We start from the raw sequence: 24,571 nt of genomic DNA on the forward strand, positions 1-24,571 counted from the left end.
ATTATCTAAACCCCAGATTCCTGAAAACAGTAATTTAGCTAATACATTAGATGACTGAGATGAAATTTAAGCCTTCTTTTTGGTCTAGAAACGCACACACACACACACACACACACACAAAAACCCAACAAAATGAAATTTTGCTGGGATGAGTATTAAGTTCTAAGTTTGCACTTTTAAAAAATCAATCAGTTTCTTAAGAGCAGGGTAGAGAACACCCATTTGTCAGCAAGTCATTGTCAAGTATCTGAGGTCAACTGGCCACAAGTTCACTGTTAAACGTAAGAAAGCTGCTAAAGCACATCCAAGAACGTGGTAAGACAAAGATTAGGAATTCTCAACCTTTTGTTGGGCCAAATGCATGCGAGAGACGCAACACTACCACGAGGAACAGTGAGCAGACCAAGCGGTGATCCTCAAGTGGAGAAAGGGTGTAAGCCCACCAGCCCCTCAGAAGATGACCCGTCTTGCGCCTGGACCCAGACGGCAACAGCGCTGCTGCACCAAGTGCACCTCGGGCATCATTAACTCTGGACGTGATGCTTCAAGGGGTACTCTGCACACTGGACTGTGCAACCAGAGTGCGGCACGGGCCGTCAGAGATCCAGAAACAGCACCGCGGGAGGGACACTCAGCAGGAGGAAGAGGAAGGACGCTGAATTTAGAAACACGGAACTCTCTGAACAGAGCAAATCATGTCTTCCTCTGTAATTCCTCCACCTGCTATGTTTCCTTCTGCTCTAGCGCTCACCACGTGGCTGTGATTACTTCTTTACATACCTATCTTCTTCACTGACCATAAGTCACAGGCAGGCAGGGACTGATTCTAATTTATCTTTTCATCCTCTTACCCAAGTTCAGCGTCTGGCGCAGAGCGGGGCGATTAATTTACTGTTCCTTGAATGAGCTGCCAGTAGAGCATATAGTCAAAAGCCTATCTGCCTTGATTAGAATTAACCTTACTAACTGTGTGACCTCAGGCAAGCTCCCCAACTCCCTGTGCCTTGGTTTCTTCATCTATAAAATGAATATCATAATAGAAATTATACTTCAGAGGGTGGCTGTAAAGGATCAAATGAATTAAACATAGAAAGTGCTTAATTAGAAGAGTACCTGAAATGTAGGAAGCAGCCAGTAAATGTTACAGATAAATACAAAAGCTATCTGCTTTCATTTCTTGCTGTTTTCTGTGTGTCTGCTTCCAGAAACCTATCCATTTCTTATCAGCTGTGGTCGGGGAAGGAGGTCCCAAGCCTAATTAACTATTATCTAAATGCTCCAAGAGAAGGACTGAGGGTCAATTCTGTGAGTAGATAATGAGTGTTGTATTTCAGCTGTCCCTAGTTCCTCTGCCAGAAACTCCTTTTACTACTTTCCTTTTTCTAGTTTTCTAGTCCTGATCCTTCAGGACACAGGACGCTCAAGTGACTGTCATATCCCAATCTGCATTTCACGTCCCTTTAGTATGTTTCATAGCACATATACAATGCTTTAAAGCCTGTTTATCTGCCTGCCCCAGTGATTCAATGATAGAAAAGACATGTCTTTTTATCTTTAATCTTCAAAACCTAGTATAACTCTGGCACATAAGACACCTCAGTAAATATTTGTGGAATGAACACTTGCTAAGCAAATGAACAAACAAACTTTAGTGTTCATTTAGAAATGTGTTGCTATGTTCTGGACAGTTAAAATAACAGAATCAAATGATCTCAGAATAACTGGAATGTTAGTGAATGTCATATTAACCAAAGGGTGCTTTTCATATCTTGAATACTCCACGTCAACTACATCTATCCAGTATCCAATGAAATAGAAACTGCCAATGGGTCTCCCCAGCTCTCCAAATCAGCAACAGAATAAGAATATACACATTAACCACGACATTGCTTTTGAGGAATTCTTGACTGAACAGGAATCATAATCCAGATCATTAGTCATCATCTTGATAATTTCTAACATTTTACATAATATAAAAAACTATTAACAAAGAAGAAAACCCCAACTTTCCTAATACTCCAAAGACCAAGGTTCTGAGGTTTAACAATCATTTATTCATCTATTTAAAAATCATTTGAGCACCAACTATATGCCAGGCACTATGGTAAAAACACAGACTTTTCAAACAATTTAAAATAAGCCTATTCAAGAGAGTTTTAAAAATAAGCACAATGAACTAAGGTTTGCATCTTCAAATACCCTTTGTAAAAGCATTAAGCTGATCTGAAATCTGACTAATAACATTTTGTGTTGTTTCAGAGTTACCCTGAGGAAAGGGGAGGTTAGGAATTGTTTTACCTGTCCTCATGACTTCCAGTACGAACATCCTTCATGGCAGCAAATCCGCAAGGCACTCTAGCATATTTATTTAAATTTTCAATAAGTGTTTTCCCTACTTCAAGGTAGTAAGGATCTCCTGTAGCCTATTAAAAAGGAGAATATATGTATACATATACATAGCTGACACAGTACCATATAACCATTTATTTATCAAATATTTATTGAGTACCTGCCAGGTGCCAGGCATTATATCAGGCACTAGAACACATGTTACATAGAACCTAGTTCTGAAAGTAAGCCATGGATTTGCTTTATGAATTTCTTAAATACACAACTGGAAGGCTGCACAACTGTACCTCTGAGGCTTTGGATGAAATTTCTAATGCCCAGAAAGGCCGCCCGATTAAAGGAAGGCAAGAGACATGCTTTAGAAAGCAGCTCTAGGATATAAAATTTCTCTTTAAAGAAATGCTTCGTAAGTCTTCTGAAAAGGCATAAAACTTAGATGTCAATTCTTGCATCTTTCAATAACTCTATGAACTGGGTGAATAAGAACCATGATATATCCAACCATTATAATATTAAACAAGAACTTTGAAAAGCCGATACTATTACTATAAGATAGTGAGTTATCCAACAGAGAACAGGAGCTAAATAGCAAAAAGAGAGTTAAATTAGCTTACTTTATACAAGAAGTAGGTACTTTCTGCAAATTCTGGCCTTAAAGGATGTTGAGCCCAATGCACCCTGAAATCTGTGGTAAATGCCTAGACAAAACAACACACAAATAGGCATAACAATGTGATTTAAAAAAATAAGTAGTTCTAGAATATATAGTATATAAATTAGATCACAAACAAAAAAATAGTTAAAATATTGATAACAATTTTCATCTATAAAATGAAAATTATCACTGCTTAAAATCACAATTCATTTTTGTGAAGGCTGTTTTTTTACCAATTAAATGGAATTCCTTTTTTAAGTGATCACTTTGGCTATTAGGAAGCTTAGGAAAAGCTATGACCTCAGTAATGCCACTACACAGGTCCTCATTGTCTGCATAATTGTGTTCTCTTCTTTTTTCTTATCTCCACTTTTTTCTCTTAATTATTAAGTCTCTCACTCTCCTATTTCTATTTTAGCATATGCTTTTTTATGAGTCTCAAATCCTCTGTGGCTTGAAACAAACACTTTAGGAAGCCTTCTAAATTGGTGAGATGCTTAGATATCTCACAGAGAGTAGTCAATAAGTAGGGATAGAACAAGGCCATACACAAATTTGGAAATTTTTAATGGTACATTTCTGGAAAGCCAAAAGGTATGCTATTAAAATCTTATGGTACCAAGCTAGCAAGAATACTTATTACTAACATATAAAAACCAGGGAGAATAATTCTTAAGCAGTGTGAAGAAGAGCTAACATTTCCAAATTTCCAGGGAGCATGAGTGATCAGCAAGAGTATGTATGTTCAATGTATATTGTTTTCATAAAATAAGCTTTAGAAAATAAAAAGTACAAAAGTCTCCCTAGCTGGTGGGTAAGTGTAAAAGTTAGAATGAGACACTATGCAATGGCATGGATTAGAAAAGGTTGAGAAATACCAATTGGGGATTTTTTTTTAACATTAAATTAGTAAACTATCAGCATTATCCTAAACTAGACTTCTCTTAATACACGATGAAAAGGAAAAACATATACAATACTGTGTAAACCAAAAATATATTAAATAAGCTATTTAACCTGGAAAAATGAAAAAGAACACACCAACCTTGAAGATGGCATTTTCTACCTTTAAATTAGCAATCTATAGTATATGTAAATTAGAATTCCAAAGATGATTTGCTTACCTCTGGTAGAAAATTGTGTTTTTTAATCACCTGATACAACATTTCATGAGTTTCAATAGCAGGTCTAATATCCCCCTTTAAGACCTAGAAACCAACAATAACAACAAAATTATCCAGTAAAATATGAGTTGACTTTATCTATAATCATTATATAAACAGAAAAATGTAGATTAATACAATTTTGAAGTGTGACTCTGTTTTGGTAATTCAATTTTAGAGATGACAAATGCACTGAATTATAATCATTTTACTTTAATATTAAGAGAAATAAAAGAGGTTTTTTTTACCTGCAAACCTGGAAAAAAGGCAAGCAAAGCATCCATCCAAGTCCGAGCATTCAGCATTGGCTTGTGGATATGCACATCAAGTAGAAGAGGTGGCTGGCTTATGTACCTCATTATGGCATCGTAGTGCTATAAAAGATCACAATATGTGTTCATGAAAGTAGATAAAAAATGCTGTACTATTCTGAACACAGCGTATCATTAAATATATGAAGAAATGAAACCCCAATTTACATATGAATAAATTTACTAAGTAACTGTTAACTATGGAAATAGTTAAATTCCTTCAGATGGAAATCTTTGTAAAATATACTATATATACTCCCCTGTGTTCTTAAACTCTGATGCAGAATACTAAAAACTATAGATAAAATGGGACCTTCTGAAGGGTATAGACCTGAACATCACTATCCTGCAGGATTGTGGCCCAAGGATGCTCTTACGTCCTCTTGAAATATAGTTACAGGCTTCTATATCACAGAATTAGATTCATTTTCTCCTTTGTCTAGGAAGTTTGCTCCCTAGGCAGCTAACATAACATTCTGGTGCTTGTCTACCTAAACTAATGCATCCCATCACTGTTGCCACTCTTACAGTCCACTACCTCTGCCTTTTATGGTCTTAAAAACTCTTTTCCCCTTCTTTTATCTTCTCCTAGATATTTCTCAGCCTTGACAACAGGCTGAGCTGTCAGAGTCAATGACTGATAAAAAAAAAAACAAACAAAAAAAATCTGTCCTCATGCACCTCAAGAAAATCTTGTTATAATCTAATAAATGATATATTAAATGATATATGTAATAGTGTTTCTAAAAGTATTCAGTGATGACTTATTAGGACTTTTACCAGGTTTTTTCCCTAACTCATCTATTATTTATTAACTATTATTGAGTACATGATAGATCTCAAAGCACTGTTCTAATCAGTTCATATGCATTAGCTCATTTAATCCTCCCAATAAATAGTACTAGCATCCCCATTCTGTAGATAAGGAATAGAGGAAAATATCTAAGTTACTTGCCCAAAGCCAAGACCAGTGGCACAACCAGGATTTAAACCCACACAGGAGAACTCTCATACTTTTAACCACTATATTGTACTATCTCACAATAATGTGGGTGAACTCATGGGTGGGCAAAGAAATGGTAAATTATTTTGAAAAGAATGTACTGACACAGCTGATGAGTTTACTACAGTTAATTTCAATTTGCTTTAATTACAGACAAAGGCGATCCAATAGGGTTCAATAATCTCTCCCTTCTCCCCTAAAAACATGCCTGTGAGTCTGATCCACACTTAAGACTTAACGGATCTTCTTTTGAAATGAATACCCACTGGTTTGTTCAAGTCTCCAAAGCCCTGCACACTTGGTGTGGTCAAGGACTAGGCCAAACTTCCAAACTATTCCAAAAAGAATTAGAATCTAAAGGAGAAGGCTTTGGATTTCAATAAATTCCCTTCCTTGTGTAAAAGATTAGGTAAAACTCAAATCTACATATTACTCACTGGAAAATCTTGAAAATTTCTGATGATAGATGAAAATAAAACTACTTTGTAATCTAGTTTTTGCAATGTATGTAGTGTTTACCCTGTCCCTGTCCAACATCATCAGGGAATACTGACCAAAAAACTACTACACATTTAAAAATAATTTTTCAGAATGTCTCTTAGATGACTGAGTTTCTATCCAAATCCGGCAAATTAAATTGGCTCTAAACTTAATACAAAATTGGAACAACTTACTGTATTAAATCTTTCCAGAAAGCTGTCATCTCCAAGCAAGACGTAGGCTTTCAACAGATATTCATAATATGAATCAATCCCTGCTCCAACTCCACTATCTATGGAAAATACATATAAATGTGATTTTTTTATTAAACAAGTCTTAAAAATTCTTCATAGAATACAGTAAAGGTACTAGTACACTAAGAATGAAAAATTAGTCTAAACATGAAATCGTTGAAAGTAAAAATTACACATTTACAGAAATATTAACCTTACTATATGAATAATAGTTCCTTTGTTGACAATAGTTTGTATGTTAAAAAAATCGTGCTTTGCAAAATTGGCTACAGAAGTCTTATTTTAAAGTCTTATTTAAAAGCAGAAGATACTAGTTTTAAGAATATTTTTAAAGCTTATTTTCTTAATGAGGAACTTCAAAGAGGAAGCACTAGCAGGTATTATTATGCAACTACTGGATCCTTAATCAGTTAGACATCAATCTTTACAGTTATAATATATATGAAAACAACACTGCTGCTGTTTGGAGGTGACAGTTCTAATTGCTGAAGCTAGCACAACTGCTGGCTTCTTCCTTTAAGATCATCATAGAGGACCAAAGAAAGAAAATAACAAGAAGAAAACTGTTAAGAACTTGGTGGGGGATGGAGGGGGAGGGCTTTGTTCTGTAGCAGAAACAGCCAGGCATAGCTATGGAAGGCTCAAACAGTAGAAAAACTGCTGGAGCTTTGCTCCTGCCTCTCTCCTACCACTACCTTAAGATACAAAGTCTCCTCCCATGCCTGCTACAACTCAGATCTATGCTCCAGGTAGCCTCAGGAATAAAATCAGGGCACCATGAAAGTCCTGTGTGAGGAACTGAACTCAAAAAGAGGTGGGAACTAATTTTAGACATTCTCTTCCCCACCCTTTCCCCTCCAAACTCTTAAGGCTGGTGAATCACAATCTAAATTATAATTACAATTACAACCTTAGAAATCCCTGTACTCAGGGCACACTCCAGGCCAATCAAATCAGAATCCCTAGGCGTCAAGACATTGGTATTTTAAAAAACTTCTTAGAATTCACCCCTAAGATAACTGGGGCTGATAGGGATTGGAATTTGACCTCCCCACAAAGTAGGTGACAAGTGAATATGAACTTATAGGACAAAAACATTTAAGATGCATGACTTTTTGAAAAGAAGAAGAAAGTACTGGAGTAGGAGTTTATCAGAGGAAGAAAATATTAGAACAGGCAAACCAAGAATTTAAAATTAATCTAATAGGGGGGACGAGGGGAAGATGGCTGAAGAGTAAGAAGAGGAGATAACCTTCCTCCCCACAGATACACCAGAAATACATCTACACGTGGAATAACTCCTACAGAACACCTACTGAACGCTGGCAGAAGACCTCAAACCTCCCAAAAGGGAAGAAAGTCCCCAGCGTACCTGGGTAGGGCAAAAGAGAAAAGAATAAACAGAGACAAAAGGATAGGGATGGGACCTGCACCTCTGGGAGGGAGCTGTGAAGGAGGAAAGGTTTCCACACACTAGGAAGCCCCTTCACGGGCAGTGACTGCGGGTGGCGGAGGGGGAAGCTTCAGAGCGGAGCTGCGGAGGAGAGCACAGCAACAGGGGTGCGGAGGGCAAAATGGAGAGATTCCCGCACAGATCATCGGTGCAGACCAGCACTCACCAGCCCGAGAGGCTTGTCTGCTCACCCACCGTGGTGGGCGGGGCTGGAAGCTGAGGATCTGGCTTCAGAGGAGTGCAGGGAGAGGACTGGGGCTGGCGGGCGTGAACACAGCCTGCAGGGGGTTAGTGCGCCACGGCTAGCCGGGAGGGAGTCCGGGGAAAAGTCTGGACCTGCCAAAGAGGCAAGAGATGTTTTCTTCCCTCTTTGTTTCCTGGGGCGCGAGGAGAGGATTAAGAGCGCTGCTTAAAGGAGCTCCAGAGATGGGCGCGAGATGCGGCTAAAAGTGTGGACCCCAGAGACGGGCATGAGCCGCTAAGGCTGCTGCTGCCGCCACCAAGAAGCCTATGTGTGAGGACAGGTCGCTATCCACACCCCCCTTCCGGGGAGCCTGTGCAGCCCGCCACTGCCAGGGTCCCGGGATCCAGGGACAACTCCCCCGGGAGAACGCACGGCGCGCTTCAGGCTGGTGCAACGTCACGCCGGCCTCTGCCGCCGCAGGCTCGCCCTGCACTCCATACCCCTCCCTCCCCCCGGCCTGAGTGAGCCAGAGTCCCCGAAGCAGCTGCTCCTTTAACCCCGACCTGTCTGAGCGAAGAACAGACGCCCTCCGGCGACCTACACTCAGAGGCGGGGCCAAATTCAAAGCTGAGCCTCGGGAGCTGTGAGAACAAAGAAGAGAAAGGGAAATCTCCCCCAGCAGCCTCAGAAGCAGCGGATTAAAGCTCCACAATCAACTTGATGTACCCTGCATCTGCGGAATACCTGAATAGACGACGAATCATCCCAAATTAAGGAAGTGGACTTCGAGAGCAAGATTTATGATTTTTTCCCCTTTTCCTCTTTTTGTGAGTATGTATGTGTATGCTTCTGTGTGCCATTTTGTCTGTATAGCTTTGCTTCCACCATTTGTCATAGGGTTCTATCCGACCTTTTTGTTGTTGTTGTTCTTGGTGGTTTTCTTTTTTTCTTTAAAAATTTTTTTTTCTTAATAATTTTTATTTTAATAAATTTATTTTATTTGATCTTACTTTATTTTGTTTTCTTTCTTTCTTTCCTTCCTGCCCTCCTTCCTTCCTCCCTCCCTCCTTTTCTTTCTTTCTTTCCTTCTTTCTTTCTTCCTTCCTTTCTCTCTCTCTCTCCCTCCCTCCCTCCCTCTCTCTCTTTCTCCTTTTTCTCCCTTTTATTCTGAGCTGTGCGGATGCAAGGCTCTTGGTGCTGCAGCCAGGAGTCAGTGCTGTGCCTCTGAGGTGGGAGAGCCAACTTCAGGACACTGGTCCACAAGAGACCTCCCAGCTCCATATAATATCAAACGGCAAAAATCTCCCAGAGATCTCATTCTCAACACCAGCACCAGCTTCACTCAACGACCAGCAAGCTACAGTGCTGGACACCCTATGCCAAACAACTAGCAAGACAGGAACACAACAGCAGCCATTAGAAGAGAGGCTGCCTAAAATCATAACAAGGCCACAGACACCCCAAAACACACCACCAGACGTGGACCTGCCCACCAAAAAGACAAGATCCAGCCTCATCCACCACAACACAGGCACTAGTCCCCTCCACCAGGAAGCCTACACAACCCACTGAACCAACTTTAGCCTCTGGGGACAGACACCAAAAACAATGGGAACTACGAACATGCAGCCTACAAAAAGGAGACCCCAAACACAGTAAGATAAGCAAAATGAGAAGACAGAAAAACACACAGCAGATGAAGGAGCAAGATAAAAACCTGCCAGACCTAACAAATAAAGAGGAAATAGGCAGTCTACCTGAAAAAGAATTCAGAATAATGATAGTAAAGATGATCCAAAATCTTGGAAATAGAATAGACAAAATGCAAGAAACATTTAACAAGGACCTAGAAGAACTAAAGATGAAACAAGCAACGATGAACAACACAATAAATGAAATTAAAAATACTCTAGATGGGATCAATAGCAGAATAACTGAGGCAGAAGAACAGATAAGTGACCTGGAAGATAAAATAGTGGAAATAACTACTGCTGAGGAGAACAAAGATAAACGAATGAAAATAATGGAGGACAGTCTCAGAGACCTCTGGGACAACATTAAATGCACCAACATTCGAATTATAGGGGTTCCAGAAGAAGAAGAGAAAAAGAAAGGGACTGAGAAAATATTTGAAGAGATTATAGTTGAAAACTTCCCTAATATGGGAAAGGAAATAGTTAATCAAGTCCAGGAAGCACAGAGAGTCCCATACAGGATAAATCCAAGGAGAAATACACCAAGACACATATGAATCAAACTGTCAAAACTTAAATACAAAGAAAACATATTAAAAACAGCAAGGGAAAAACAACAAATAACACACAAGGGAATCCCCATAAGGTTAACAGCTGATCTTTCAGCAGAAACTCTGTAAGCTAGAAGGGACTGGCAGGACATATTTAAAGTGATGAAGGGGAAAAACCTACAACCAAGATTACTCTACCCAGCTAGGTTCTCATTCAGATTTGATGGAGAAATTAAAACCTTTACAGACAAGCAAAAGCTGAGAGAGTTCAGCACCAAACCAGCATTACAACAAATGCTAAAGGAACTTCTCTAGGCAAGAAACACAAGAGAAGGAAAAGACCTACGATAAGAAACCAAAACAATTAAGAAAATGGGAATAGGAACATACATGTCGATAACTGCCTCAAATGTAAATGGACTAAATGCTCCCACCTAAAGACACAGATTGGCTGAATGGATACAAAAACAAGACCCATATATATGCTGTCTACAAGCGACCCACTTCAGACCTAGAGACACATACAGACTGAAAGTAAGGGGATGGAGAAAGATATTCCATGCAAATGGAAACTGAAAGAAAGCTGGAGTCACAATTCTCATATCAGACAAAATAGACTTTAAAATAAGGACTATTACAAGAGACAAAGAAAGACACTACATAATGATCAAGGGATCGATCCAAGAAGAAGATACAACAATTGTAAATATTTATGCACCCAACACAGGAGCACCTCAATACATAAGGCAAATACTAACAGCCATAAAAGGGGAGATCAACAGTAACACATTCACAGTAGGGGACTTTAACACCCCACTTTCAACAATGGACAGATCATCCAAAATGAAAATAAAAAAGGAAACACAAGCTTTAAATGATACATTAAACAAGATGAACTTAATTGATATTTATAGGACACTCCATCCAAAAACAACAGAATACACATTTTTCTCAAGTGCTCATGGAACATCCTCCAGGATAGATCATATCTTGGGTCACAAATCAAGCCTTGGTAAATTTAAGAAAATTGAAATTGTATCAAGTATCTTTTCTGACCACAACGCCATGAGACTAGATATCAATTACAGGAAAAGATCTGTAAAAAAATACAAACACATGGAGGCTAAACAATACAGTACTTAATAACGAAGTGATCACTGAAGAAATCAAAGAGGAAATAAAAAAATACCTAGAAACAAATGACAATGGAGACACAACGACCCAAAACCTATGGGATGCAGCAAAAGCAGTTCTAAGAGGGAAGTTTATAGCAATACAATCCTACCTTAAGAAACAGGAAACATCTCGAATAAACAATCTAACCTTGCACCTAAAGCAATTAGACAAAGAAGACCAAAAAACCCCTATAGTTAGCAGAAGGAAAGAAATCATAAAAATCAGATCAGAAATAAATGAAAAAGAAATGAAGGAAACAATAGCAAAGATCAATAAAGCTAAAAGCTGGTTGTTTGAGAAGATACACAAAACAGATAAACCATTAGCCAGACTCATCAAGAAAAAAAGAGAGAAGACTCAATAGAAATAGAAATGAAAAAGGAGAAGTAACAACTGACACTGCAGAAGTACAAAAGATCATGAGAGATTACTACAAGCAACTCTATGCCAATAAAATGGACAACCTGGAAGAAATGGACAAATTCTTAGAAATGCACAACCTTCCAAGACTGAATCAGGAAGAAATAGAAAATATGAACAGACCAATCACAAGCACTGAAAGTGAAACTGTGATTAAAAATCTTGCAACAAACAAAAGCCCAGGACCAGATGGCTTCACAGGCAAATTCTATCAAACATTTAGAGAAGAGCTAACACCTATCCTTCTCAAACTCTTCCAAAATATAGCAGAGGGAGGAACACTCCCAAATTCATTCTACGAGGCCACCATCACTTGATACCAAAACCAGACAAGGATGTCACAAAGAAAGAAAACTACAGGCCAATATCACTGATGAACATAAGACGCAAAAATCCTCAACAAAATACTAGCAAACAGAATCCAACAGCACATTAAAAGGATCATACACCATGATCAAGTGGGGTTTATTCCAGGAATGCAAGAATTCTTCGATACATGCAAATCAATCAATGTGATACACCATATTAACAAATTGAAGGAGAAAAACCATATGATCATCTCAGTAGATGCAGAGAAAGCTTTTGACAAAATTCAACATCCATTTATGATAAAAACCCTGCAGAAAGTAGGCATAGAGGGAACTTTCCTCAACATAATAAAGGCCATATATGACAAACCCACAGCCAAAATCATCCTCAATGGTGAAAAACTGAAAGCATTTCCACTAAGATCAGGAACAAGTCAAGGTTGCCCACTCTCACCACTCCTATTCAATACAGTTTTGGAAGTTTTAGCCACAGCAATCTGAGAAGAAAAGGAAATAAAAGGAATCCAAATCAGAAAAGAAAATGTAAAGCTGTCACTGTTTGCAGATGACATGATACTATACACAGAGAATCCTAAAGATGCTACCAGAAAACTACTAGAGCTAATCAATCAATTTGGTAAAGTTGCAGGATACAAAACTAATGCACAGAAATCTCTTGCATTCCTATACACTAATGATGAAAAATCTGAAAGTGAAATCAAGAAAATACTCCCACTTACCACTGCAACAAAAAGAATAAAATATCTAGGAATAAAACTACCTAAGGAGACAAAAGACCTGTATGCAGAAAATTATAAGACACTGATGAAAGAAATTAAAGATGATACAAATAGATGGAGAGATATACCATGTTCTTGGATGGGAAGAATCAACATTGTAAAAATGACTCTACTACCCAAAGCAATCGACAGATTCAATGCAATCCCTATCAAACTACCACTGGCATTTTTCACAGAACTAGAAAAAAAAAATTCACAATTTGTATGGAAACACAAAAGACCCCAAATGGCCAAAGCAATCTTGAGAACGAAAAACGGAGCTGGAGGAATCAGGCTCCCTGACTTCAGACTCTACTACAAAGCTACAGCAATCAAGACAGTATGGTACTGGCACAAAAACAGAAAGATAGATCAATGGAACAGAATAGAAAGCCCAGAGATAAACCCACGCACATATGGTCACCTTATCTTTGATAAAGGAGGCAGGAACGTACAGTGGAGAAAGGACAGCCTCCTCAATAAGTGGTGCTGGGAAAACTGGACAGGTACATGTAAAAGTATGAGATTAGATCACTCCCTAACACCATACACAAAAATAAGCTCAAAATGGATTAAAGACCTAAATGTAAGGCCAGAAACTATCAAACTCTTAGAGGAAAACATAGGCAGAACACTCTATGACATTAATCACAGCAAGATCCTTTTTGACCCACCTCCTAGAGAAATGGAAATAAAAACAAAAATAAACAAATGGGACCTAATGAAACTTCAAAGCTTTTGCACAGCAAAGCAAACCATAAATGAGACCAAAAGACAACCCTCAGAATGGGAGAAAATATTTGCAAATGAAGCAACTGACAAAGGATTAATCTCCAAAATTTATAAGCAGCTCATGCAGCTCAATAACAAAAAAAAAAAACAACCCAATCCGAAAATGGGCAGAAGACCTAAATAGACATTTCTCCAAAGAAGATATAGACTGCCAACAAACACATGAAAGAATGCTCAACATCATTAATCATTAGAGAAATGCAAATCAAAACTACAATGAGATATCATCTCACACCAGTCAGAATGGCCATCATCAAAAAATCTAGAAACAATAAATGCTGGAGAGGGTGTGGAGAAAAGGGAACACTCTTGCATTGTTGGTGGGAATGTGAATTGGTACAGCCACTATGGAGAACAGTATGGAGGTTTGTTAAAAAACTACAAATAGAACTACCATATGACCCAGCGATCCCACTACTGGGCATATACCCTGAGAAAACCATAATTCAAAAAGAGTCATGTATGAAAATGTGCATTGCAGCTGTATTTACAAGAGCCCGGAGATGGAAACAACCTACGTGTCCATTATTGGATGAATGGATAAAGAAGATGTGGCACATATATACAATGGAATATTACTCAGCCATAAAAAGAAATGAAATTGAGCTATTTGTAATGAGGTGGATGGACCTAGAGTCTGTCATACAGAGTGAAATAAGTCAGAAAAAGAAAGACAAATACCGTATGCTAAGACACATATATGGAATTTAAGGGAAAAAAATGTCATTAAGAACGTAGGGGTAAGACAGGAGTAAAGACACAGACCTACTAGAGAATGGACTTGAAGATATGGGGAGGGAGAAGGATAAGCTGTGACAAAGCGAGAGAGTGGCATGGACATATATATACTACCAAACGTAAAATAGATAGCTAGTGGGAAGCAGCCACATAGCACAGGGAGATCAGCTCGGTGCTTTGTGACCACCTAGAGGGGTGGGATAGGGAGGGTGGAAGGGAGGAAGATCCAAGAGGGAAGAGATATGGGAACATATGTATAACTGATTTACTTTGTTATAAAGCAGAAACTAACACACCATTGTAAAGCAATTATACTGCAATAAAGAGGTAAAAATTAATAAATAAATGAAAAGAATAAAATTCGTCTAATAAACACACTAAAGAGATAGGGAAGATATCAGCAACACAAAAGGAGAAGAAAATAAATCATTAATTGAGAAGAAATTATGGAATAAAAATGTAACAAAATTCCATAATAGATGCGATGCATGGCATCTAGGATACAGCTGAGGAACAAATTAGCAAACTATAAGACTGCATGTAATAAAAGGAATTGCAAAAAGAGATAAATAAAAATGAAAGAGATAAAATAACTTTTAAAAAAAGATCAACTTTCAGCAATTAAAAACACAGATTTGAAATTGAAAGGGCCCACAGAATACCAAAAGGGGAGATAAAGAAAATTCTACACATAAAATTATTGTGACATTTTCAGAAATTTCTCTTTGTCGTTGATATTCTTAATTTTCCAGAGAAAAAGATCACAAATAAGGGCATAAAAATCAGAATAACAGATTTTTTAACAGGATGTAAGAAAACAATAGAGTTATATTTTCAAAGACTTGAAAGAAAAGAACTTGAACAGAAAATTATTTACAGCCTAACAGTCTCTCAAATATGAAAGCATAATAAAATTACTGTTAGACATGTAAGGCCTCAGAAGCTATTAAAAGCTACTGAAAACAGTTTGGGATAAATACTTATATAAGAAGAGAGGCAAATCTAAGAGATGCTGCAAGAAATATACAAAGTACAGGCGACAAAATACCTGGTTAAAGTTTATTATCTTTAAAGAAAGAGGGAGGGGGCAGCACTAAGACCAAAAGAAAAAAAAGAAAACATTCATAATCAAAAAGAACTAAATATCTATATGATATCATCATAACAGAGGATGAGGGTTGGAACAGAGGGAAACAAAAGGATGGGAGAGCATGCTAAAGTTCATGTCTCACTAGAAGGTAAATATAGCTTTCAATTAAAAACAAAAGGATTAAAAGGAAACAGAAAAGGTGAGACACACTGAAATAAAAAGGTAGTATAAATAAACCCAAATATATTAAAAATACCAATAAACATGAATGGACTAAATTTACCAATTAAAAGACAAAGACTGACAAATGGATTTTTGTCAGTAAATCTGTAAAATCTATAAATTTTACAGAAGCTACACTTATGGCATGAGAACCTGCAAAAATTGAAAGTAAAAGGACAGAAAAAGACTTATCAGGCAAATATTAAGCAAAATAAAGCCAATGTAGCTGCACTACCAACATATTAAATAGACTTTAACACAGTATTATTAGAGATGGTCACTGCATAAGGATGAAAGGTTCAACTAAGAAGAGACAGCAATTTTAAATGAATGCACCCAATATATAAAGCAAAAATACAACTACAAGGAGATACTAACAGGTCTACAATCATTGTCAGAAATTTTATCTACCTTCTTTAATTCTTGATATGTCAAGCAAACAGAAAATCAGCAAGGACCTGCACATTATTAACTGAACAAACTGACATATATAGAATTTTTTAACCAACAATTAGAAAAAATATATATTTTTTCTTAAGCACAAGTGAAAGCTGACCATGTTCTAGGGCAAAATGATAACCTTAATAAATTTCAAAGGTATAGGTATCACATAGATCATAAGTATCATATAATATCAATAATATTTTTTAAAAGCACAAGTAACCCAATAGAAAATGGACAATATATAAGAACATCCACATTAAAAAAAAAAAAAAGGAAACATATATAGCCAATAAATACGAAGAAGTGTTCAACATCATTGGTGATCAAAGAAATACAAATCTAACCACTATGGGAAATCATTTGTACACCCATTTGATTGGCAAAATCTTTGAGTATGACAATGCAAAGTGTTGGGAGAGGATGCTGATCCACAGGATCTCTTTTATGTTGCAGGTGAAAGTGTAAAGTGGTGAAACAACTTTAGAAAACAATTTGACATGTCTCCTGAAGTTGAACTTTAACTTATCCTATGACCTAAAAATTCTACTCCTAGATATACAGACAAAAGAAACGTTTATACACGTATAACAGAAGAAACAAAAATATTCACGGCGGCACTAGGGTTCACAAGAGTAAAATCGTAGAAACAATCTAAATGCTCATAAATAATGGTTTATTCACACAATAAAATATTATGCAGCAGTCAAAAAAGAAAGAACTACATGCAACAATGTGCAAGAATTTTAGCAATATAATTTTAAGTGAAAAGTCTCAAAATGTCTCATATGACATGATGCCATTTTATAAGCTAAAATCAAAACAAAAAATATATTTTTAAGGAATATAGATGCAATAAAACTGTACTAAAAGGAAAGCAAGGGAATGGTCAATACAATATCAGAATGATGGTTATTTCAGTTAGAGACAGAGGTATGAGATTACAGAGGTATGGAGAGTCAAGGACCATATGCAGAAGTAGTATGTTATCAAGTTAGTTGCTTTTATAATGGATGGTCCATCTGTGGGTGGTTACTACATTATTAAAAATGACTAAATAAAATAGGCCATGCATGGGCCAATGAGGAGAGTGAAATAAGAATTAAGAAAAGAAATTATAAAATTCTGAAGCCAGGATTCAGATCAGTTTCAGGAAGGGACCATTTAGATAACACTTTGAAAAATTTAGACAATATTGCCTCTATTAGTGAATAGAGGCAATAATTTTAATATGTTCAAATTAATATTTATATCATTTTCATTCATTTAAATACATGCAGTTATTTTTTATTTTATATATAACATAAGCCTTTAGGAAAACAGAGAAATGTGTAAATTAGACAATCAAATCTCATTAGGAAAAGTCTAGTATATTTCCATTTGTCTATGCCTGTTTTATAGGGGTGTCTTATAAAGATAAAATATTTTTTATATGATCTTACATCCTGTTTATTCATAAAACATTGTTATATGCTTTGTCCCCTGATCCAATTCAATTTAAAAACTTACTGTTTCAACACTGATGCGAAATAATTCTCAAACACTGATGTTATTCTTTACTGATGATCACTTAGACTGTTTCCAAGTTTTCCACTACTACAAATAATTTTATGTGATTAACATCTTTGGGAACAAATGATTTTCTACCTTTTATATTGTTTCCTCAGGCTAGATTCCCAAAAGTGAAATTATTAATCAAAGGAACTAACATCGTGAGCACTTACTTCATAGTAAGTGTAACATATGCCAGGCACTGTTATAAGTTCTTTACATTAACTCATTTAATCATAATTCTAACTGATTCACTTTGATGTATAGCAGAAACTAACACAACATTGTAAATCAACTATATTCCAATAAAGATTATATAAAAAAACAAAACAAAAATCATAATAACTCTATGAAGTAAGTACTATTATCCTCATTTTACAGATACAGAGGCACACAGAGGTTAAATAACTTGCCCCAGATCACATGGCTTCAATTCCAACAATATGAATCCAGGGTCTATGATCTTAGCTACCACGCTATATACTATTTCTGGAGGTAGGAAGAAAAAACATAAGTGTTGGTGATAATATTATTAAATACAGATTTCCACTTAATTACACCTTGATATGAGACGGCTGAGGCATTCTGATCCTCTAATCTTCAAAGAAATTAGTTCTATTGTTTCATCTATAATGCTATAAGGCATAAAATAGTACACTTAGCCATCTAGATTAAGTGTGCTATTATTATTTGGCACCAAGGAAGAAAATTTGGCTACACTGGTTAAAATTCTAGCAATCTTGTTGAGAAACTATGCTTTATACTGTCATAAAGACTATTTTAACAAATAAAAATCCTTTATTTCCCAACCATTTTGAGGATGTCAAGGCTTAATTTGAAAAGCCCAACTTACATACCTTTTCGTACCCAATCTCCAGTATGAATATTTATAGTCACGCCCACTAAATTACTACTTCGCTGTCTTTTCTCCCAGAGAAAATCAAGAGCTTTTCTTGCATATTCCTATAATAAAAAAAGAAAAGCATACTTGAAGAATTGCATATCTTTGGCAAACAGGAAACGAAACAAAAATCAAAGGCCCATAGTATATTTCAAGGATTAAGAAAAATTCCAAAGATACTTATAACATACATTAAATTTCCTTGCAAGTCAAAACTACTGGCTTTTTCAGCCAATTGAGTTTAGTTAAAAAGAATGACTCTAAAAATGCTATTTAGTGCCAATGATCTCACTTTGAGACCATCCTTGTTCATCTACTCTTGTAGTACAGGTTTGCATTCACACACATGTATTATTAAAGTAAAAAGAACTGGCATAATTAAATTAACTTATTAAAATAATTTCTATCTTTTTTTTTTTTTTATTATTTTTTTTTGCGGTGCGCAGGCCCAGCGGCCATGGCTCACAGGCCCAGCCGCTCCGCGGCATGCAGGGTCCTCCCAGACCGGGGCACAAACCCACATCCCCTGCATCGGCAGGCAGACTCAATTTCTATCTTTCAAATGCAAAGTAAAAATCTCCTTAGATACTCTAATTTACAAAACTGGAAGAGAATTTCAAAGTTGGTATGCCATCTTTGAAACAGAATAGACATTTCAAATCCTACATTTTAAACAGCCAGCAACTTCATTAGTGAAGAGTAAGTAAATCAACTAGTATTCATTTGACAATACCAAAATTATAACCTTATAATAATATTTTTCTCTTCTTTTTTCATTTATTTTTGTCGCTTAGACACTAAATTAAAATTATTTCTGGTCAAATTCTTGGCTTTGGATGAAAAGATGTTACAAAACAAAAGCAAAGAACATGTACAAAAGAGTTTCTAAGTTAAAATTAATTTCAGAGCATGAATCTACTCAGCATTGCAGAAGTACTTCTATAAAAGAAATCATTAAACCAATTTGTCACTCTGCAGATTGAAGAATAGGATGTAAAACAGTCTTAATTCTTGACTATTTATGCTGAATTTTTTAAACAAAGCAGATTGCAACTTTACTTAATGGTATAATTTCAGAGCTGGAAAGTTTCATAAAGATTACATTTCCCTATTCCTATCTTATAGCTAAGGAAAGAGGCCCAGTGAAATCAAAGAATTAACAAAAGTTTAAAACTGAATTATAGGACAACTAATAGGAGAATTCAGATCTCTTTAAATAGCAATATATTAGACCAAAAAGTCAACAACCTTTTTTCTGACAGGGGCCAGACAGTAAATACTTCAGGCATTATGGGCCATTCAGTCACTGTCACAATTACTCAACTCTGCCACTGTAGCATAAAATACAGCCACAGACAAAAATAAATAAATGAGCATGGCTGTGTTCTAATAAAACTTCATTTACAAAAACAGGCAGTGGCTGGATTTCACCTCAGACTGTAGTTTACCAGCCCTGTATTAGCTTGAGTCTCTGTCAACTGCATTAGGTTGCTTCTCTCATAATAAATCACTGTATATTCAAGAAGTTAAAGAAAAATCACAGTTTTAAAATATAAAATAACCCAGTGAAAAAAGGTTGGGCTTTGAATTCAGAAAGGCATGGATTCTAATTCTGGTTCCACTCATTCACCCTTTAGTCAAATATCTTTGAACCTCACTTTGCTCACGTGTAAATGCATCAGTATCTCAGAGTCTTGTAGGTCAAATTAAATTAGAAAGTATGCAAAAATGATATTTTTGTAAATGAAGGGAAAATATCAGTCAGCAAGTTAGAGAACAAAAATTAAACCAAACAAGATAAACTTGTCCTTAAGATACTTTGAACATACAACCACACAAAGACCATTTAACTTGTTTTATTTACACTCAGATCCAAGGTCTCTAATGCTAGTATATAGTCCCTATTTCTGATTGTTCTATGTGTACCATTTGCTGAACTTTAAAAAATTCTTCTAGGCCTTCCCTGGTGGCGCGGTGGTTGAGAGTCCGCCTGCCGATGCAGGGGACACGGGTTCGTGCCCCGGTCCGGGAAGATCCCACATGCCGCAGAGCAGCTGGGCCCATGAGCCATGCTGCTGAGCCTGTGCGTCCTGAGCCTGTGCTCCGCAACGGGAGAGGCCACAACAGTGAGAGGCCAAGTACCGCAAAAAAAAAAAAGAAAAAAAAGAAAAAAAAGAAATTCTTCTAAGTTATATGTTTTAAAAATTGGCTGTTACTATTGCACTCCAATGACATGGTTCAACAATTAGCTAAAATTAAAACTGCAAGACATACCTAGTCCATAACAAACTATTTGGGGGATATTAAGTCTTTGGATGATGAATAATATTTCCCCTTGGAGTAAACAAACTTACAGATGAGACTTAAGTGCAAAAAACTAATTCAATGAGACTTAAGTGCAAAAATTTCACTATGTTTTAGAAGATAAGTGAAGTTTTCAGAAATGAAATAGACCATCTAGAAGTCTAACAATAAAACACAGATAGTATTTCATGTAAGACATTTGTGATATCAAATTTCATATAGGTAATATGGCTAAAACATTTTACAAGAATAAATCTAAAAATTTACTTTATAGTTCGTGAACAAAAAGCAAAGTTGTACTTCATATAACTTCTATGTTTTTCAAAATTAAAAACTATGTGCTGGAACTTAGACAAAAAGTTCACTACAATAACAGAAATCATCCAGTTCATTATCTTAATACTTGATCAATGAAGAAAAGCTATAAAGTTAGTTATGCCCAATACCCAGGAAATCAAAGACTATGAAAAGCAAACCTCAAATATCGTTGCTCCTGTGAATCGACTTAAAGCAGCAAACTCAAGGATCAAGGTACCTGCACAAGCTGTACAGGTATCTGTTTCAGTTCCCGTCCGAGCTTCTGGTTTTCTGATACCAAACTTTAAATTAATCTAAATAAAATCAGAAGATTATCATTAGCAATTATCAAGAGATAATGACTTCTGGATAAGAAACCATTTTTCAATCAAGACTTTTAATCAAGTCATGAAAATAACTGACAAAATAACTAAACACTGAAATTTTATCTGATGATCACTGTGACCCAATTAACATCTAGGGAAGTACATTCTAAGCACATAATATTCATGGGATAAATAAGTTTTCACTTAGCTCCTTCCTCAATGATATCAAAATTCAATATCATTATAATAATTACACAGAGGAAATACCTTCTATTACAATCCTGTTCTCTGGACAGTTTGAACTAGTTAGTACCAGAATAGGAAACCATACCAGTCCTAAAAGAAATTAGGTTTAATTGAGAATTTGTGAAAAAGCAGTACTATATTAAATAGTCTTTCACAGAGAAAAACCTAATTAAGTTATAGTATATATTTAAAAGGAGATTAAAATTTTATTTACAGGTTTAAATAATTTTGAAATACAGAGTATATTACCTTGCTGATAGACTAACAAATAACACAAAGAAAAATTTTTCAGCCAGCCAAATAATACCACAATATAAACCTGGATTAACCAAAACCAACCTGACCAGAAACTAGCTCTAAGGTTTTATGTGAGTTTTATAAATGACTATTGACAATTACAGTAGCATTTCTATCCAGCAAACACTTCTGAGTTAAACCCATTAATGCAAATGCTATCAATTATGTATTCATTTCCGAGAGGTTGATTGTACAGATTTTCATGAGCAAAAGAAGTATTTCCTAAGCGTGTTTAAGAAAGGATGGGAAGGCAGTTATAGTCTACCTGTAGTCCTCTTCTAAAAAAGTAATCTTTAAAATTTTCTTGAGAAGAATCAACATTGTGAAAATGACTCTACTACCCAAAGCAATCTACAGATTCAATGCAATCCCTATCAAACTACCACTGGCATTTTTCACAGAACTAGAACAAAATATTTCACAATTTGTATGGAAACACAAAAGACCCCAAATAGCCAAAACAATCTTGAGAACGAAAAACAGAGCTGGAGGAATCAGGCTCCCTGACTTCAGACTATACTATAAAGCTACAGTAATCAAGACAGTATGGTACTGGCACAAAAACAGAAAGATAGACCAATGGAACAGGATGGAAAGCCCAGAGATAAACCCACGCACATATGGTCACCTTATCTTTGATAAAGGAGGCAGGAGTGTACAGTGGAGAAAGGACAGCCTCTTTAATAAGTGGTGCTGGGAAAACTGGACAGGTACATGTAAAAGTATGAGATTAGATCACTCCCTAACACCATACACAAAAATAAGCTCAAAATGGATTAAAGACCTAAATGTAAGGCCAGACACTATCAAACTCTTAGAGGAAAACATAGGCAGAACACTCTATGACATAAATCACAGCAAGATCCTTTTTGACCCACCTCCTAGAGAAATGGAAATAAAAACAAAAATAAACAAATGGGACCTAATGAAACTTCAAAGCTTTTGCACAGCAAAGGAAACCATAAACAAGACCAAAAGACAACCCTCAGAATGGGAGAAAATATTTGCAAATGAAGCAACTGACAAAGGATTAATTTCCAAAATTTACAAGCAGCTCATGCAGCTCAATAACAAAAAAAACAAACAACCCAATCCAAAAATGGGCAGAAGACCTAAACAGACATTTCTCCAAAGAAGATATACAGATTGCCAACAAACACATGAAAGAATGCTCAACATCATTAATCATTAGGGAAATGCAAATCAAAACTACAATGAGATATCATCTCACACCAGTCAGAATGGCCATCATCAAAAAATCTAGAAACAATAAATGCTGGAGAGGGTGTGGAGAAAAGAGAACACTCCCGCACTGCTGGTGGGAATGTGCATTGGTACAGCCACTATGGAGAACAGTATGGAGGTTTGTTAAAACACTACAAATAGAACTACCATATGACCCAGCGATCCCACTACTGGGCATATACCCTGAGAAAACCAGAATTCAAAAAGAGTCATGTACGAAAATGTTCATTGCAGCTCTATTTACAATAGCCTGGAGATGGAAACAACCTAAGTGTCCATCATCGGATAAATGGATAAAGAAGATGTGGCACATATATACAATGGAATATTACTCAGCCATAAAAAGAAACGAAATTGAGCTATTTGTAGTGAGGTGGATAGACCCAGAGTCTGTCATACAGAGTGAAGTGAGTCAGAAAGAGAAAGACAAATACCATATGCTAACACATATATATGGAATTTGAGAAAAAAAAAATGTCATGAAGAACCTAGGGGTAAGACAGGAATAAAGACACAGACCTACTGGAGAACGGACTTGAGGATATGGGGAGGAGGAAGGGTGAGCTGTGACAAAGCGAGAGAGAGGGATGGACATATATACACTACCAAATGTAAGGTAGATAGCTAGTGGGAAGCAGCCGCATAGCACAGGGATATCAGCTCGCTGCTTTGTGATCACCTGGAGGGGTGGGATAGGGAAGGTGGGAGGGAGGAAGATGCAAGAGGGAAGAGATATGGGAACATATGTATATGTATAACTGATTTACTTTGTTATAAAGCAGAAACTAACACACTATTGTAAAGCAATTATACCCCAGTAAAGATGTTAAAAAAAATAAAAATAAAAAAAGATAAATTGAGTTTCATAAAAAAAAATTTTCTTGATACTTCAGAGGATAAGAAAATAATACAATTTTCTTTGTTTTACTATAGTGCTCTTAGTAGCTTCTGTTTCAATTTCTTGTCTGCTTCTCATGTTATGGCAAAAGTGAAGACATGCCGGATTCTTCAAAATTCAGTGCCTCCATTTATAACAAAAACTAAATATATTTACTAAAAGTAAATTTAATTAAATAAACATCAGATGGTTTAAAATAACTTTGCTTTCAATTTTAATATGCTAAGAAAACAAAACGATTAACAAGTTTAAACCACACTAATAAGCAAAGAAATTTCAAATTTTAAACCACACAAGCAAAGAAATTTCAAATTAGAACATGTTTCCATTTTTTTCCTCCTTAAATTGGCAAAAGAATGATAATATACAGTGTGGGCAGCAGTAGGACACATGCACTTTTACACAACACAGGAAGTATAAAAGTAGAACCTTTCTGGAGAGCA

At 36.2% G+C, this 24,571-nt stretch overlaps 1 protein-coding gene across 6 annotated transcripts in view; it reads right to left on the reverse strand.

Annotated features, from left to right (window-relative positions):
- The window catches only part of EDEM3 (ER degradation enhancing alpha-mannosidase like protein 3), a 90,440-nt gene that overhangs the window by 40,200 nt on the left and 25,669 nt on the right, over window positions 1-24,571 (reverse strand). For all 6 annotated transcript variants that reach the window (XM_032640189.1, XM_032640171.1, XM_032640163.1 and 3 more), the window contains 7 exons: window positions 21,296-21,430; window positions 18,472-18,577; window positions 6,156-6,253; window positions 4,416-4,541; window positions 4,129-4,212; window positions 2,964-3,047; window positions 2,299-2,423 (listed from right to left, as the gene is read on the reverse strand). In XM_032640189.1, the coding sequence (XP_032496080.1) occupies window positions 2,299-2,423; window positions 2,964-3,047; window positions 4,129-4,212; window positions 4,416-4,541; window positions 6,156-6,253; window positions 18,472-18,577; window positions 21,296-21,430 (758 nt within the window). The remainder of the gene's footprint in view (window positions 1-2,298; window positions 2,424-2,963; window positions 3,048-4,128; window positions 4,213-4,415; window positions 4,542-6,155; window positions 6,254-18,471; window positions 18,578-21,295; window positions 21,431-24,571) is intronic.

This window comes from Phocoena sinus, chromosome 1, assembly GCF_008692025.1.
Source record: "Phocoena sinus isolate mPhoSin1 chromosome 1, mPhoSin1.pri, whole genome shotgun sequence".
In the NCBI taxonomy this organism is placed as follows: Eukaryota; Metazoa; Chordata; class Mammalia; order Artiodactyla; family Phocoenidae; genus Phocoena; species Phocoena sinus.